The 13,032-nt window shown below is 53.0% G+C and overlaps 1 protein-coding gene across 3 annotated transcripts; it reads right to left on the reverse strand.

Annotated features, from left to right (window-relative positions):
* Window positions 1-69: 69 nt before the first annotated feature.
* Window positions 70-12,364, reverse strand: TMEM61 (transmembrane protein 61). 3 transcript variants are annotated; one of them, XM_085586217.1, is made up of 3 exons: window positions 7,303-7,392; window positions 3,584-3,987; window positions 70-1,158 (listed from the first exon to the last, which is right to left on the reverse strand). In XM_085586217.1, the coding sequence occupies exons 2-3, from the start codon at window positions 3,931-3,933 to the stop codon at window positions 873-875; spliced, it is 636 nt and encodes a 211-aa protein (XP_085442343.1). In that variant the 5' UTR covers window positions 3,934-3,987; window positions 7,303-7,392; the 3' UTR covers window positions 70-872. The 3 variants fall into 3 exon arrangements, with proteins under 3 accessions (XP_085442343.1, XP_021398635.3, XP_085442344.1); XM_021542960.4 differs by lacking the exon at window positions 7,303-7,392 and adding an exon at window positions 12,101-12,364 and having other exon boundaries at window positions 622-1,158; XM_085586218.1 differs by lacking the exon at window positions 7,303-7,392 and adding an exon at window positions 6,943-7,083 and having other exon boundaries at window positions 622-1,158.
* Window positions 12,365-13,032: the final 668 nt, after the last annotated feature.

Here is a 13,032-nt window from a genome sequence, read left to right on the forward strand (position 1 = left end):
ACACTTAAGTTCGAGCTGGGGTGTTAAAATGCATCTCCTCCCCACCACACATCCAACAGACAGACAGTATTGGTTTTATTCCCTCATTTTATTCCCTTGATACACCTGGTTTATGACAAATAATTGTATTATAAACAGTATGTCAGAGTGGCTGGGGAGCCACTCTGCAGTGCTGCGGGGCCACAGGGGCCCAGGGCAGCGCTGAATTTCGGTGGGATGCAGGAACTGGCAGCAACCCCTGCCACAGCTGCCCTTTCCTCTGGGCCAGGCTGCACCCCCAGCCGTGGAGGGCAGGGAGGGAGGGGCTGTGCCACTCGGGATGGCTTTTCTAGGAGGCTGCCTGACACACCGAGTGCACTTGGATGCTCTGACCACAGGCACGACCCGCTGAGCATCTCTGACACCCAACGAAGTGAGGCGTGGGGAGTCGGTGTTCAGGGAAGCGAGGTGGAAGGGATGGAGACAGGGCTGGAGGGGCATTGCAAAGGCAGAGAAGTGAATGGTGGAGACAGAGCTGGGCTTTCTCTGCCCAAATTACTCGGTCTGTGCTGCAGATTTATTATTGAGTGGGCAGCTCCCAGCCTGACAGGAGCTCCCCAGGGTGAGCAGGGAATGCAAAGCCTCTGAAACCAGCCGCGGTTTTATTAAAAATATGAAAGCTTTCCAACATGCCAGCTACCCCCGACGCTCTGAACACATCTCCCGCAGAGCCCACGGTCCCCCAGCGCCGGAGGCAGCGCTCGGCCGGCCGGGAAAGCCGGGCTGAGCCTTCCCACTGCTCGCCCAGGCTGCTCCCAGCCCCGGCAGGGAGAGGCTGAGTTTGAAGCCGAGGGGCCGGGCAGGAGCCGCAGTCCCGGCCGGGCTGGCCCGGCTCAGAGCCCCCGCACGATGATGTTCTCGTAGCTGGGCGGCGGCATCGCCCGCGGCTCCCGGGGCTGCGCCGCGTCCAGCCGGGCCGGGCTGGGGCGGAACAAGGCGCTGTCGGAGGAGCTGCGCCGCCGGCCGCCCTGCCAGCCCTCGTCCTCCTCCAGGTAGCGGTACAGGGGCGGCGTGAGCTCCTCCTTCCTCCCCGGCGGCTGCACAAAGGCCGGGGCAGCGTGGGCAGGTCTGCAGCTCAGGGCTTCTTCGTAGGTGGGGATGGCACTGGAGTCCCAGGTGCTGCGAGGGGAGAGGAAGCGCACGCCATCAACATCTCAGCACCCAGCTGGAGCATCCCAGCACCCCTGGAACATCCCAGCACCCCTGGAGCATCCCAGCACCCCTGGAACATTCCAGCACCCCTGGAACATCCTAGCACCCAACTGGAGCATCCCAGCACCCAACTGGATCATCCCAGCACCCAACTGGAGTATCCCAGCACCCTGAAACATCCCAGCATCCGGCTGGAGCATCCCAGCACCCAACTGGAGCATCCCAGCACCCTGAAACATCCCAGCACCCTGGAACATCCCAGCACCCAGCTGGAGCATCCCAGCACCCAGCTGGAGCATCCCAGTGCCCCATTAGCTGGAGCATCCCAGCACCCCTGGAACATTCCAGCACCCCTGGAACATCCTAGCACCCAACTGGATCATCCCAGCACCCAACTGGATCATCCCAGCACCCAACTGGAGCATCCCAGCACCCTGAAACATCCCAGCATCCGGCTGGAGCATCCCAGCACCCAACTGGAGCATCCCAGCACCCTGAAACATCCCAGCACCCTGGAACATCCCAGCACCCCTGGAGCATCCCAGCACCCAACTGGAACATCCCAGCACCCAGCTGGAGCATCCCAGTGCCCCATTAGCTGGAGCATCCCAACATCCCCTCAACCCCATTGTCTGCAGCATCTCTGAGCACAATTAACACTGGTACTGGGGACAGTACATGGGCAGGTTTTGCTGAGGTGTCATGTGCCACGGGGTGACTGCGCCAGCTGCTTCCTGGCATCCAAGAGGTTTTGCAAGAGGGTGCCATGGGCAGGAGAGCATCCTCATCATGCCTAAGCCCTAATTCAGCCCTTGAAGAACAGAGGCTGCTGACAGCTGAGAGAGCAGTTTGGCACAAGAACCTGGACAAGCACCAGGCACCCCAGGTCACCATGGTCACACCCCACTCCCATGCCAGCCAGAGCCCTCCCTGCTCTGGCCAAGCCTGGTGCCACTTCCAGCAGAGGTTTCCTGAGCAAACACAGCTTGTGTACAGTTAAAAGCTCTGACAACCTTTGCCCTCTGCACATGGCCTTGCTTGCACCCTACAGCACGGTGCAGCCCCAAAGCTGGGGTGCTCTGAAAGCAACTCATCATTGCAGGTGAAACCCAGCCCAGTGTGCTGGGGAGGCAGCAGGCATGGGAGGGCACAGGGGGTCCAAAGGAAAAGCCATGTGCTCCACAGAGATGCCTCCATCCTGACCCTGGCAGATCTCTGTCCCAGACACACTGCCCCAGGCTTCTCTGCCAGGGATTTTGCCAGCCTCAGCTTGCACAGGAATGCCACCTTGGAAATGTGGAGAGGGGGATTTATCCCAGCACAGGATGCTTTGCTGGGGCTGGAGGAGCTGCTGCAGCACCAGCACTGCCAGGGTGCTGCATCCCATCCAGCAGGGGAGCTGGGAGCTCAGGGAAAGGGATATTCCCCACAGGGGCACAGCAAAGTCCCTCCCTGGGACAAGGAACCTCAGCCCCAGATACCCAGACCTGTTCACAAGCTTACAGATACCCAGAGATGGGCACTGAAACCCCTGGAGAGCCAGGAATGTGCCTCCCACTCCAACAGTGTTTTTATGGTTTAATGTTCTGAAGAGTTTCTCTTAGTGCTGCTGTTCCCCAGAGCCCGATTTATGCTGGAGCCAAGATCTTTGCTGTGACCCCATAAAGCAGCACTGGGAAGGGCTGGCTGGCCCTGCTTCCATGGCAGTCTCCAAAAAAACCCCCCATATTTTATCAAAAACCTTTTAAATGAAAAAGTGGAAGCAAATCTCAGGCTCACACTGGAAGATTCAGGGAACCTCAAAAGCAGCAGTTGTGTTCAGGGCAGGGTAAGGAGTCTTTCTATACCCTGAAATGGCCTTCATAAAGGACCTTCTGCCTACATTTCTATCTTGATGCCATCCTAAGGATTATTTTCCTTATTTTTTCCCCCATTTAACTCCCTTGTAAGAAAGACTTTGCTTCCATTGAGGGTGTTATAAACACTCTCATCTTTACAGAGCATTGCAGACCTGGCAGACCAGGACTGGAGCTCTGAGTGACCCTCCCCTCCCACCCCCACATCCAAACCTTCTGCCAGAAAACCAATGTGTTCTTCTGCTTGGTGGCCCTGCTAAGGACATGTGTCCCTCGGCACGTGATGGCCCTGCAGGGCAAGGAGAGCTGGAGCGGGCACGGAGGGGGTGGGCACGGAGGGGGTGGGCACGGAGGGGACCGTGGGGCTCGGGTTGACATTAATGAGCAGGAGCATTGCTCGGGGGGCAGGAGGAGAGCACAGAGCAGAGTTGTTGCTGCCTCTGTGAGTCCACCAGCTAACAAGGCTGGGAGCAGTGACAGCCAGACCCATCCTCCACCTCTGCCCACCCCGGCGCTGGCAGGGACGAGGCTCCCACCTGCAGTTCCACTTCTCCGGGGGCTCGGCCGTGAAGTACTGCAGGTCCCTGGGGAAATGGTACTGGTAGCGCCGGGACACCACCCTGGCGTTGGCCTTCACCGACCACAGGAGGCCGAAGATGAGGAGGATGCCGCCGATGCCGCAGCAGAAGAAGCTGACGGAGCGGAGCAGGGCGCTGGAGGAGGAGGAGGAGCTGGGGACGGCCTCGGCTTCCCGGGGAGGCAGGAGGCGAGCCCCGCTGCCGGAGCCCACCTCGCCATCGCTCCACCAGGCAAAGCACAGCGTCCCCGTCACCAGCAGCACGGCCCCCGTGATGGTCAGGCCGTAGCGGAAAGAGGCGGCTGCCATCCTTCGGGAGAAGGGTTTAGGAAGGGAGAAGAGCGAGGCAAGGCATGAGAGAGCCTGTAAGACAAGAAAGGTGCCAGGTTGGAGAGGGACAAGCTCATGGAAGACCTGCGGGAGAAGCTCATGGAAGACTGAGTGAGGAGGTCCTCGGGGCTTGCAGCCCCTTTAGCCATTATTGTTATCCATCAAAAGGGGCATTTCCATCCATTTGGTGGATAACAATTCCATCAAAAGGTGGAAATTGCATTTCCATCTCAGATGGGAAGCCCTTGGGAAGAGCAAAGTCAGCACCAGGTTGGACCCATAAACTTCCCAACAGCCTGGTAAAAACATCCCAGTTTTCAAGGAGCAGCACAAAGGCAGGATGGACACCCCAGCTCCAGGCACTTTCATAGCTCTTGGCTTTGGGTTTTATTCCAAACTTCCTCCCAGACTTGGAGTAATGCCAGTTGGGTTTTCTGGGTTTTCTAAGCATGGCTTATGGAAGAGGTCGGGGAGAGGAACATAAATTTAAGATGTCATCACTTCCAAATTATCAGTGTATCTCAGTGTGCCTGTTTTCTCCTCCAGAACCGATGACATTGGAAAAATCTTCTCAATCTTTATCCACATGAAGTTTGGCACACAGAACTTTGCTTGCCTGGGTCAGCTCCAGTGCAAATGTTCTCAAGTTCCTGTCAAGATTGATCCTGCAGGTGTTATTAGCATCTTCACCCTCCCTATCGGGGTGGTTTGGGGTTGGTTTGACAACCAAACAGGTGAAGTAATGCCACATATTCTTGCTGGGTGTCCCTTCTCAGCTATATGTCACATGCAGAGAGATTCCTTGGTGCTGGAAAACTTGGGGAGGGAGAAACGGTTGCTGATCTCAGTCCCCATTGCTTTCTTCAGCAAACAGCAAACATCTGCTCCCTCAGCTTGTGCATCCCCAGCTCCCACCTAACCAACTAACCAGGGAGGCAGAGTGGTCCCTCCCATGCCCTCTGCTCCCTGCCCAGCAGGAAGATGCAGGTTCAGCTCCCACTTCTCAGTGGACAAAAAGCTTTGGACCATGTGGGAATTAAGCACTAACACCCCCAAAGAGATTCAGTCCTGGGTGACTCCAAGGTTTGTCATGGTGGCAGTGCCAGCAGAGAGCTGCACATGAGCTGCCAGGACAGGGGAGGAGCTCCAGCAGAGGTTGGTGGACAGATGGATGACCCACTTAGCTGTCACCTTTGCCTTCATCACTGTGCCTCTGTGTCAGTAACAGGACCATCATGTGCTGGCTTTGGTCTCCACTCCTCCAGGCAGGGCTCATCTCCTACAGAGGGGTCTTAAATTGTACCCTGAGATCTGGAAGTGCAGAGCCAGAGCCAGGCAGGGAGCAGAAGTCCAGCATGGACTCGTTGCCATCAAGGTCAGGTGGAATTATATTATTTCAAGCTGGTATTTATCAGATGGGCCCACTAAATGGAAAACCAAATTACCTTGTACTGAAAGAAACACTATCTGATCTAACCGACATTTAATGAAGGAATCTGATGAGAAGTGAGATTTAGGACAGCTGAAGGAGTGGGAGTCCCAACAGCTCACTCCAGCTTTTGTCCCAGGGTCACAAGCCCAAAATGCCACCTGGGCTGGCTGTGGCCAGTGGTCATCAGCTGTGGCCACCTGCTGGGCAGGCAGTCATGCTCCTGGGCTGAGAAAAGGCAGAGCTTCCCTCTGTTATGGGGGGCATGTTTGGATGCTCCCTCCTGAATGGCAGGGGCTTGGCTGAGCTGGGATGGAGCAGAGACTGTTGGAGATGGTATCAGATGCTGTCAGGGATCAGCATCCCCAAACCACCACTGAACATGAACAGGACACAGCAGAAGAGCTGGACTCAGGTTGCCTTGCAGCAGGAGATGCTCAGGAGAGAACAAGAACGCCACTGACCTGTGAATGCAGCCTCTTTTCAAGTAGAAATTTCAGCGTATTGTTTAGCAGAAAAAAAAAAAAAAAAAAAAAGTCACCCAAAAAAACTCCTACAGCAAAGCTCTCAATCCAGCTGCGTGGAAATGTCAGGGCACTCCAAACTGAAACACTGGACTGAACCTGCACCAAGAGTTTAAATGCTCACCTCCTGCACAAACACTCTCCTCATTCTGGGGTCAGTCTGGTGAGGTTTGGGAGACGCTCTGAATTCCCAGGTAAGATTTAGGAGATGCTGTGATTCCCCTGCCTGGGCACGGGGAATTTTGCAGCCTCCAGCACTGAGCACATCTGGGAGAGCTGGCAACGAGGAGGAGGCGGAGGGAAGGTGGAGAAGCCTCCGATGGAGAAGCCTCTGGGAGGAGATGGATTGACAGCTCGAAAGAATAAACTCTTCTGTCTCTTGACGAGCCCAGCGCAGCGCGGGGAGCTCCCCCGCGCTGGTGGCACTGCCACCGCTGGGTGACAATGCCACCGCGCTGTCCCCTTGCCAAGCCCCTTCTGGGGCTGCCACAGCTCTCCTGAGCCTCTCCGAAAGACTCGCGGTGTTTTCTCAGCACACCAAGCGCTGGAAGAAGAGTGAAGGAGCAGGGAGCGAGGTGCGAGGCTGGGGCAGGACCCGAGGCTCCCGCAGCCTCTCCCGGGGCTCTCAGCATCTGCACAGCAGTTCTCCCTCCCCATGAGCATTCCCAGCACACGTTTTCACGGAGCCACAGCAATTGTCGGCTCTCCAATGCCTTTCCCCACTTTCCGAGCCCCCCTGACATTTTGTTCTGCCCTGTCTCCTTCTCTGACCTGCTCTGAAATAGTTTTCCGGGGAATAGATTTGCACGCTGCATGTACAAACAGATAATGTTGATAGTTTACATAGTTCCAGTGAGCCGCTGAGAATAGCAGCCCCCATATAAAGTTATGCAGATGGTGATTCATAGGGTCTACTAAGCATTACTCAGAAAAACGCTCTTTTCAAGCAACACGGGAAGAGAAAAGAGTTTTGAACCTCTCCCACCGCCATCAAGCAGAAATCCACCTCCACACCCGTCCCTCCACGGCACTTACAGACCGTCCTTCCGTACGGGGCTGGAGACCTTTCTTTAATCACAGCAGAACGGCGGGCAGAGATGCACCAAACAAAGCGTGAGCGTGTCTTTAGGGAGATCCCTTCCTGCCTCCATCCAAAATCGCTATTTTGTTGTGCTAATCACCACGGAGCGTTTGGCCCCCACTCAAAGCAAAGTAACAGCGATGCTTTGGAAGAGCTCCCAAGAACTCCGGCGCGCTCAGCCTCCCGAGGACAGAGCAGAGCCCCGGCGTCCCCTCAGCGCCCCGCGTCCCCTCTCCGGCGCTGCCCGGCCCCGCGGGCTCTGTCCGCCCGGCCGGGGGTGCCCGTGTCCCCCGCTCCCGGTCCCCCCTACTCACCGCGCCGGCAGCCGCGCTCCGGCCGAGGCGGCTCCGCCGAGCCCGGCCCGCGGGGCGGGCGGGGCCGGGGGCGGGCGGGGGGCGGCGGCGGCTCGGGGCGGGCAGGGACCGCCGCTCCTTCCCGGCACGGCACGGCACGGCACGGCACGGCACGGCACGGCTCCCCGCAGCCCGTTCCCGTCCCGTCGGGGCGGGAGTTCGGGATGCAGAGCCCGGCAGGGTCCCCTGCGGCTGGGACATCGCTGCGGTCCTGTGTGCGCACAGCAGCGTCTCTGCCCCAGCCTTGCTCTGTGACCACCTCGGTTCTCCTCACCTCTGTGTCAAGCGCTAGTATTGTCCCTTTTCCTTATTCGTGGAATAGAACGGTTAGGGTTTGGAACGACTTTTTAAGGGCCATGTAGTCCAACCCCCCTGCAACCTGATCTTCCACTAGATCAGGCTGCTCAGAGCCCCATATCACCTGGCCTTCAATGTTTCCAGGAACAGGGCATTCACCACCTCTCCGTGCCAGTGTTTCATCAACTTCACTGTAAAAAAAATATTTCTTTATAGCTAATGTAAATCAACTTGGTTTTTTTAGTTTAAAACCATTACCCTGCAGCACTCAGGACATCTGGATATTAAACAAGCTGAGGGTGCTGTGATCTGAATTTCAGGATGGTCGGTATGACAGCATCTGGATCCAGGCACAATTCCTCATCACGGAGCTGGAGGGAGATTTGATCAAGAGCTGCTGTACCGTGCTGTGCTATGGCTATTCAACTCTCACATCCACACATCCACAGATGCACCACGCTGCCCTTGGGCTACAGCTGAGCATCACTGGCAGGCAGAGCCATTTCTGTGGATACCCTGGGCTGCTGTTCACGCACTGCTTGGAGCTTCTCATCTCACCAGCTCAAAACCAGCTCAAGGTTTACCTGCACATGCCACAGGGACTGATGCAAAGCCCCACTGTGGAATTCCTATCTGCTTCATACATGATTAGAAGTCACTTAGCCCACCTGAGAACGTGTGGGTGTAGAGCTCCATTTACCTGTAGCCACTGTGGAGTGTCACAAATGGCAAACTGAGGCACACAGGGGGCTGGTTCACACAGGAGTGGCCCTGCAGCAGGTTGGGTCTCCATCCTAGAGGAGCATGGGGCAGAAGTCCCCAAGGCCAGCACTTAGTGATGTGGAGGCACTGTGAATCAGCAGTCACCCTATCAAAGGACAATAAGACAACTTTTTCTGTTCCTTACCTGAAATGTGATTGTCAAACAGCATCTGAAGCACTTTAAGGTGGTGTCAGTGCATGGCTCCATGCTATTCCCAGCACAGGGCTGCAGAGTGAGATGGCTTTGTGCCAGCACACTGGTTTTTCAGCCCCATAACCATCCATAACCTTCTGCCTTGCCCAGGGGTCTGGGCAAATATTCCACCACAAGGTAGAGGCTGGAAGTGGTCAGTGGTACCAGCACCTCTGTCTGCTTACCAGCACCTTGGCCAAAATGCATTTTACCCCTCTAAGAACTTTCCTGCAGGTGGAGAAGGTGCTGCAATATGGGGCACAGGGAAAAGGCTTCTCCAGAATAAAGACAGAATATCTGTGCAAAATATGTGAAACATCCCATGTATGGTGAAACTGCAGTGGAGAAAACAAGGAGATATAAAAGACAGTTACAGCCCCTGCAAGAACAAGAACAAAGGAGGAACGGGGAAGGAGATTGTTCCAGTAATTGCCTCCCCCAGGTAAGGATGCTGAGCCTGAGCAACACTGCTGGCACAAAAAAATGCTGCTTTTTGATTCATTGTTCACCTAATTTTGCTGCTGCAGCAAATCACATGTAAAATAGTACATTTCCCTGTATAATCAAGATAAATAAGCCAGCTTTTTCATTAGGGGTGTCGGTGTGCAAGCCAAGAATGAATTTGGATGCACCAAGTCCAGAGCACAGGCTCCCTGACAGAATCCTCATTTATGGCACCTGGGCCAGGCCACAGGTGTCCATCAGTGATTTGGCACAGAGGACACTCACCCCATGCCCAGCTGCCCCCAGCAAGAACCTCTAGTCACATCCCCTGTGACAGAGTTGCAAAAGATCCACTGATGTGTCTTCAGGGGTCACATCTCTGCAGGCATGAGGTGTCCATGTTGTCCAGATCCATGGAGAAGCCATTCCCAGAGGCTGGCACACCTCATGTTTTCCCAGACTCTGGATGCAGCCTGCCAGGCTGACAAGGGGCTGCAGCATGAGGATGCCATGAGGATGTGCAGATGGGAGAGAGTTCTGGCATCCAGCACGTGGAAAGCAAAGGAGAAATCTCCTGCTGTTTATCTTTGCCTTAATTTGCATCTTCTTAAAATGCCTAATTAGTCGTGCAAGTTGATATACTGGCTCAGGCACTCCTACTTAATCCAGTCAGCAAACCCGAGCTTTGAAAATATTTGCCCTACATCTTCACATGAGGCAACATTCACTGGTGTCCTTTGGGGTTGAACCTGCAGCTGGACATGGATCTCCCTGTGGAGGTCTTGCTGCATGGGCAGCTGGAGGGTTTGGGAGCCCTCCTTTGTGGTCTCCATCAGGAAATGCCAAGCATTTGGATGTGAAAGGAGATCAGCCCCCTGACCTCAAAGTGGTGTGTGGATTTTTTGGCTAGTTCACCTAGAAGTATTCCTCCTTCAGATCAGCTGTGTTTTTGACCCAAGACTTTATTGAATGCCAAAGTCCTTTTCATACCATAATATTTACTTTGTAATATATCTTATTATTAAGTTCCAATGGCTTTACTGAGTTTGAATTATAACAGGAGAACAAGATGTGTATGAAGTTGTTTAATATCAGTTTCTCTTGTGGTTCCTCCACTAGCTATGTCCATCATCTAGCAAGCCACTAGACCCAAAACCTCTGAGTGTTTTAAAGCTTAAATTTTGCTTACTCAGCTGTAATGATGTGCCAACCAACAGCCTGTAAATCTGCACCACACTGAGGAGAACAGCTGTGGTGGAAAGTTTTGGAAAGGGACTTTGGAAGTACAGATAGCATCATCCACAGAGGGCTTTATGGACAAGCAATGCTCTCAAATTCCTCCATCTCCTTCTCTGAGACTTGTGTCTGTACAGGAGCACCTGGCTGAGGTGCCACCTCCTCTTGGGGCTGTTGTGTAGAGAAATGGGTATGATAAAGCTTTGGGTTTCCATAAGAGAAATGTCTGTGTTGCAGATGAGGACAGAAGGAGCTTTTTAGGAGCTTTCCAACAAAATCTGAAAAGGATTTGAAATTTGCCCAACAAGGGCTGGGGGAAGAAAATAGTTAAATCCTGATGCCTCAGCTCAGCCTTTAGGCAGACAAAACCTTTCCTGAGCTCCTGGAGATTTTTGCTTCAGGGAAGCCCCGTGTCTGAGCTTCTTTCTTTCTCCATGAAGAGGCAGCACGGTTGTGTTACACGTGGGTAACCCACCATGCAGCGTGTTTTACATGCCACAGCTGCTGCAGCTCTGCTGGAGTGTGAGCTGCAGTGAGGAAACATTGATTTCCAGCCCTGTAGGCTCCTCAGTCAAGCCTGATGTCAGTCACATCTATCACACTTGAGCAGAGAGAGCTATGGAGACATGCCCTGGCTGCTGAAACACAGCAGCTGCTTGCTTTACTCCACACATCAGATATCTGAGCTCCTGTGTATCCTTGATTCCAAATGCTGATGTTCAAAGGAGCAGCAAGAACTTTGATTAAACACAAAACTGGCTAAATTTGCTTCCCAGTGAACTCAGCATGAGGTGTGAGATGAACTACAGTTATGCTGACATCCCCAAGACCTGGTGCTTCTTCATGTCTGCTGCATGCAGCCATTACAGAGCTCTCCAGGGAGCAGGAATTGGGTTGGGCTTTGTTTATTTTTCAGCCCAAAAATGCAAAAGAGAAGCTCAAAGCAGCATTAATTACAAATTTTAGAGAAAAAGGGTGGAGCAGCCATCTAGCTCTTCTGGTTGCCACCACATGTGAAGCCCTTGGTGTCCAACACACATCTGTCCCAGATGTTCCACAGCTGTTTTCCTTTCCCAGTGCCCCTGCATTATCCCACTGCCTGCCTTGGCATTGGGCTGCCCACAAGCACTTGTTCACATCAGTGTGCTGTGCTGGGAGGTGGCTGAGGATTAAAATGCTGCCAGCAAACCTTGCAAACATTTTGTTGGAAGCATGACAGCCTGGGGAGAGACACAAGGAATGGCTGAGAGGAGGAGGGTTACAAGGTTTCTTAAAGAATCACCAGCTAAGGTATCAGCAAAAACAGATTTAATATAAAAGCAGCAGCACAACGAAATTTGTTGGCAAGGTTCACTCTATTAGTTATTAAAGGTTAAAGCACAGAGAGGAAAAAAAGCAAACAAAAAATCCAATGTCAATCAATCCAAACTGATAGAAACACAACATTATCTATGTGAAGGCTGGGCTGGCGAGGGGGAGACAAAACGACAGGAGACAGTAAGGATAAAAAGGATTATATCCTAAAGGCACAGCAGTTCTTCAATAAACAGCACTTAAACTTAACAGCACTTAAATCTAAGAGATTTAACTTATGTTGTCAGTTAAGCCAAACAATACAGCAAAGGATTCATAGAGGATTTACTATATCACAAAAGTAACTTACCTACAGGCCTAACTTCCTTCCAAATCTAAAGTACTTAAGGATCCAGGAGAGCAGCATTCCCAGGACATTTGATGCGGCAGATGCACACTTGCATGCACACTGACATCAAGAGTCTGTACAAGATACCTGTAAGGAATTCCCTTCTAATTCAGTGAAATACTCACCTGGGATGCCTTTGGTGCCCTGCTGTGCCCAAAAGCCTGTCTGCTTTCTTCACAGCTCATCTGCAACATCTGCTGTTGACCCAGTAAGAGCTCTGTGATTCCTACCCGCACAGCTTGCCTTGCTTTAACCCAGAACATTTACATCTCCTTACACAGGTTTCTAGGTAACTGAAGATAATTTGGAACTCTGCAAGAAATGACAGGAGGTGAGTTTGGGAAATAACAGGCTGCAGCTTCTCTGTAGTGGCATTAAAAGAGTCAGCGGATATCAACACTCATCTCCAGTGCCACAGCTCCCTCAGTGGGGAATTTGCCTCGCACTGGTTAGCTCTGTGGTGTGAAGCTCTGAGGAGACCCCGCTCCTGATGTTCTCCTGATGATGTTCTCCTGATTTCTGCCTGAAAGGAGCAGCACCAGCAGGAGATTTCTCCTATGGAGGTTTATGAGCAGGTTGCTCCCTCAGTATGTAAGAGAAAAACTGATTCAGTACTGACTTGGAAGAAAGTGGGGGATGTGAATGTGAGTAACAGGCATTTGCAAAGATGCATGGGAAGAAACTGCTGGAAGACATTGCCTAAATTAGTTACCTTCAGACTGAAAAGAGAGGTCTCCATCTACCATATGCAGCTGACTTAGATCAGCACCTCAGGCTGCGACAGGACCTCACAGAAAGCACCCATGAGCAGCATCCCTGAGACAGAGACCTGCCATCCCACATGGAGAACACAGGCTTCCCTGCTCAACCTCCCTGGGAAGCCACCCAGGATACAGAGAGTTAATCTGTCTCCCCAAAATGTATCCTGTCCTTTTCTTTGTCTACCCATCTTATTTGAAAAGGTGCGGTTTTCCTCCCCTGGCAATTCTCCTGTGCCAGAGAAATATCAGCTCTTGATTGTTTCACACAGGGATGAAACTCTCCTGTCCTGATTCCC

This window comes from Lonchura striata, chromosome 8 (genome assembly GCF_050655825.1).
Source record: "Lonchura striata isolate lonStrDom1 chromosome 8, ASM5065582v1, whole genome shotgun sequence".
Lineage (NCBI taxonomy): Eukaryota > Metazoa > Chordata > Aves > Passeriformes > Estrildidae > Lonchura > Lonchura striata.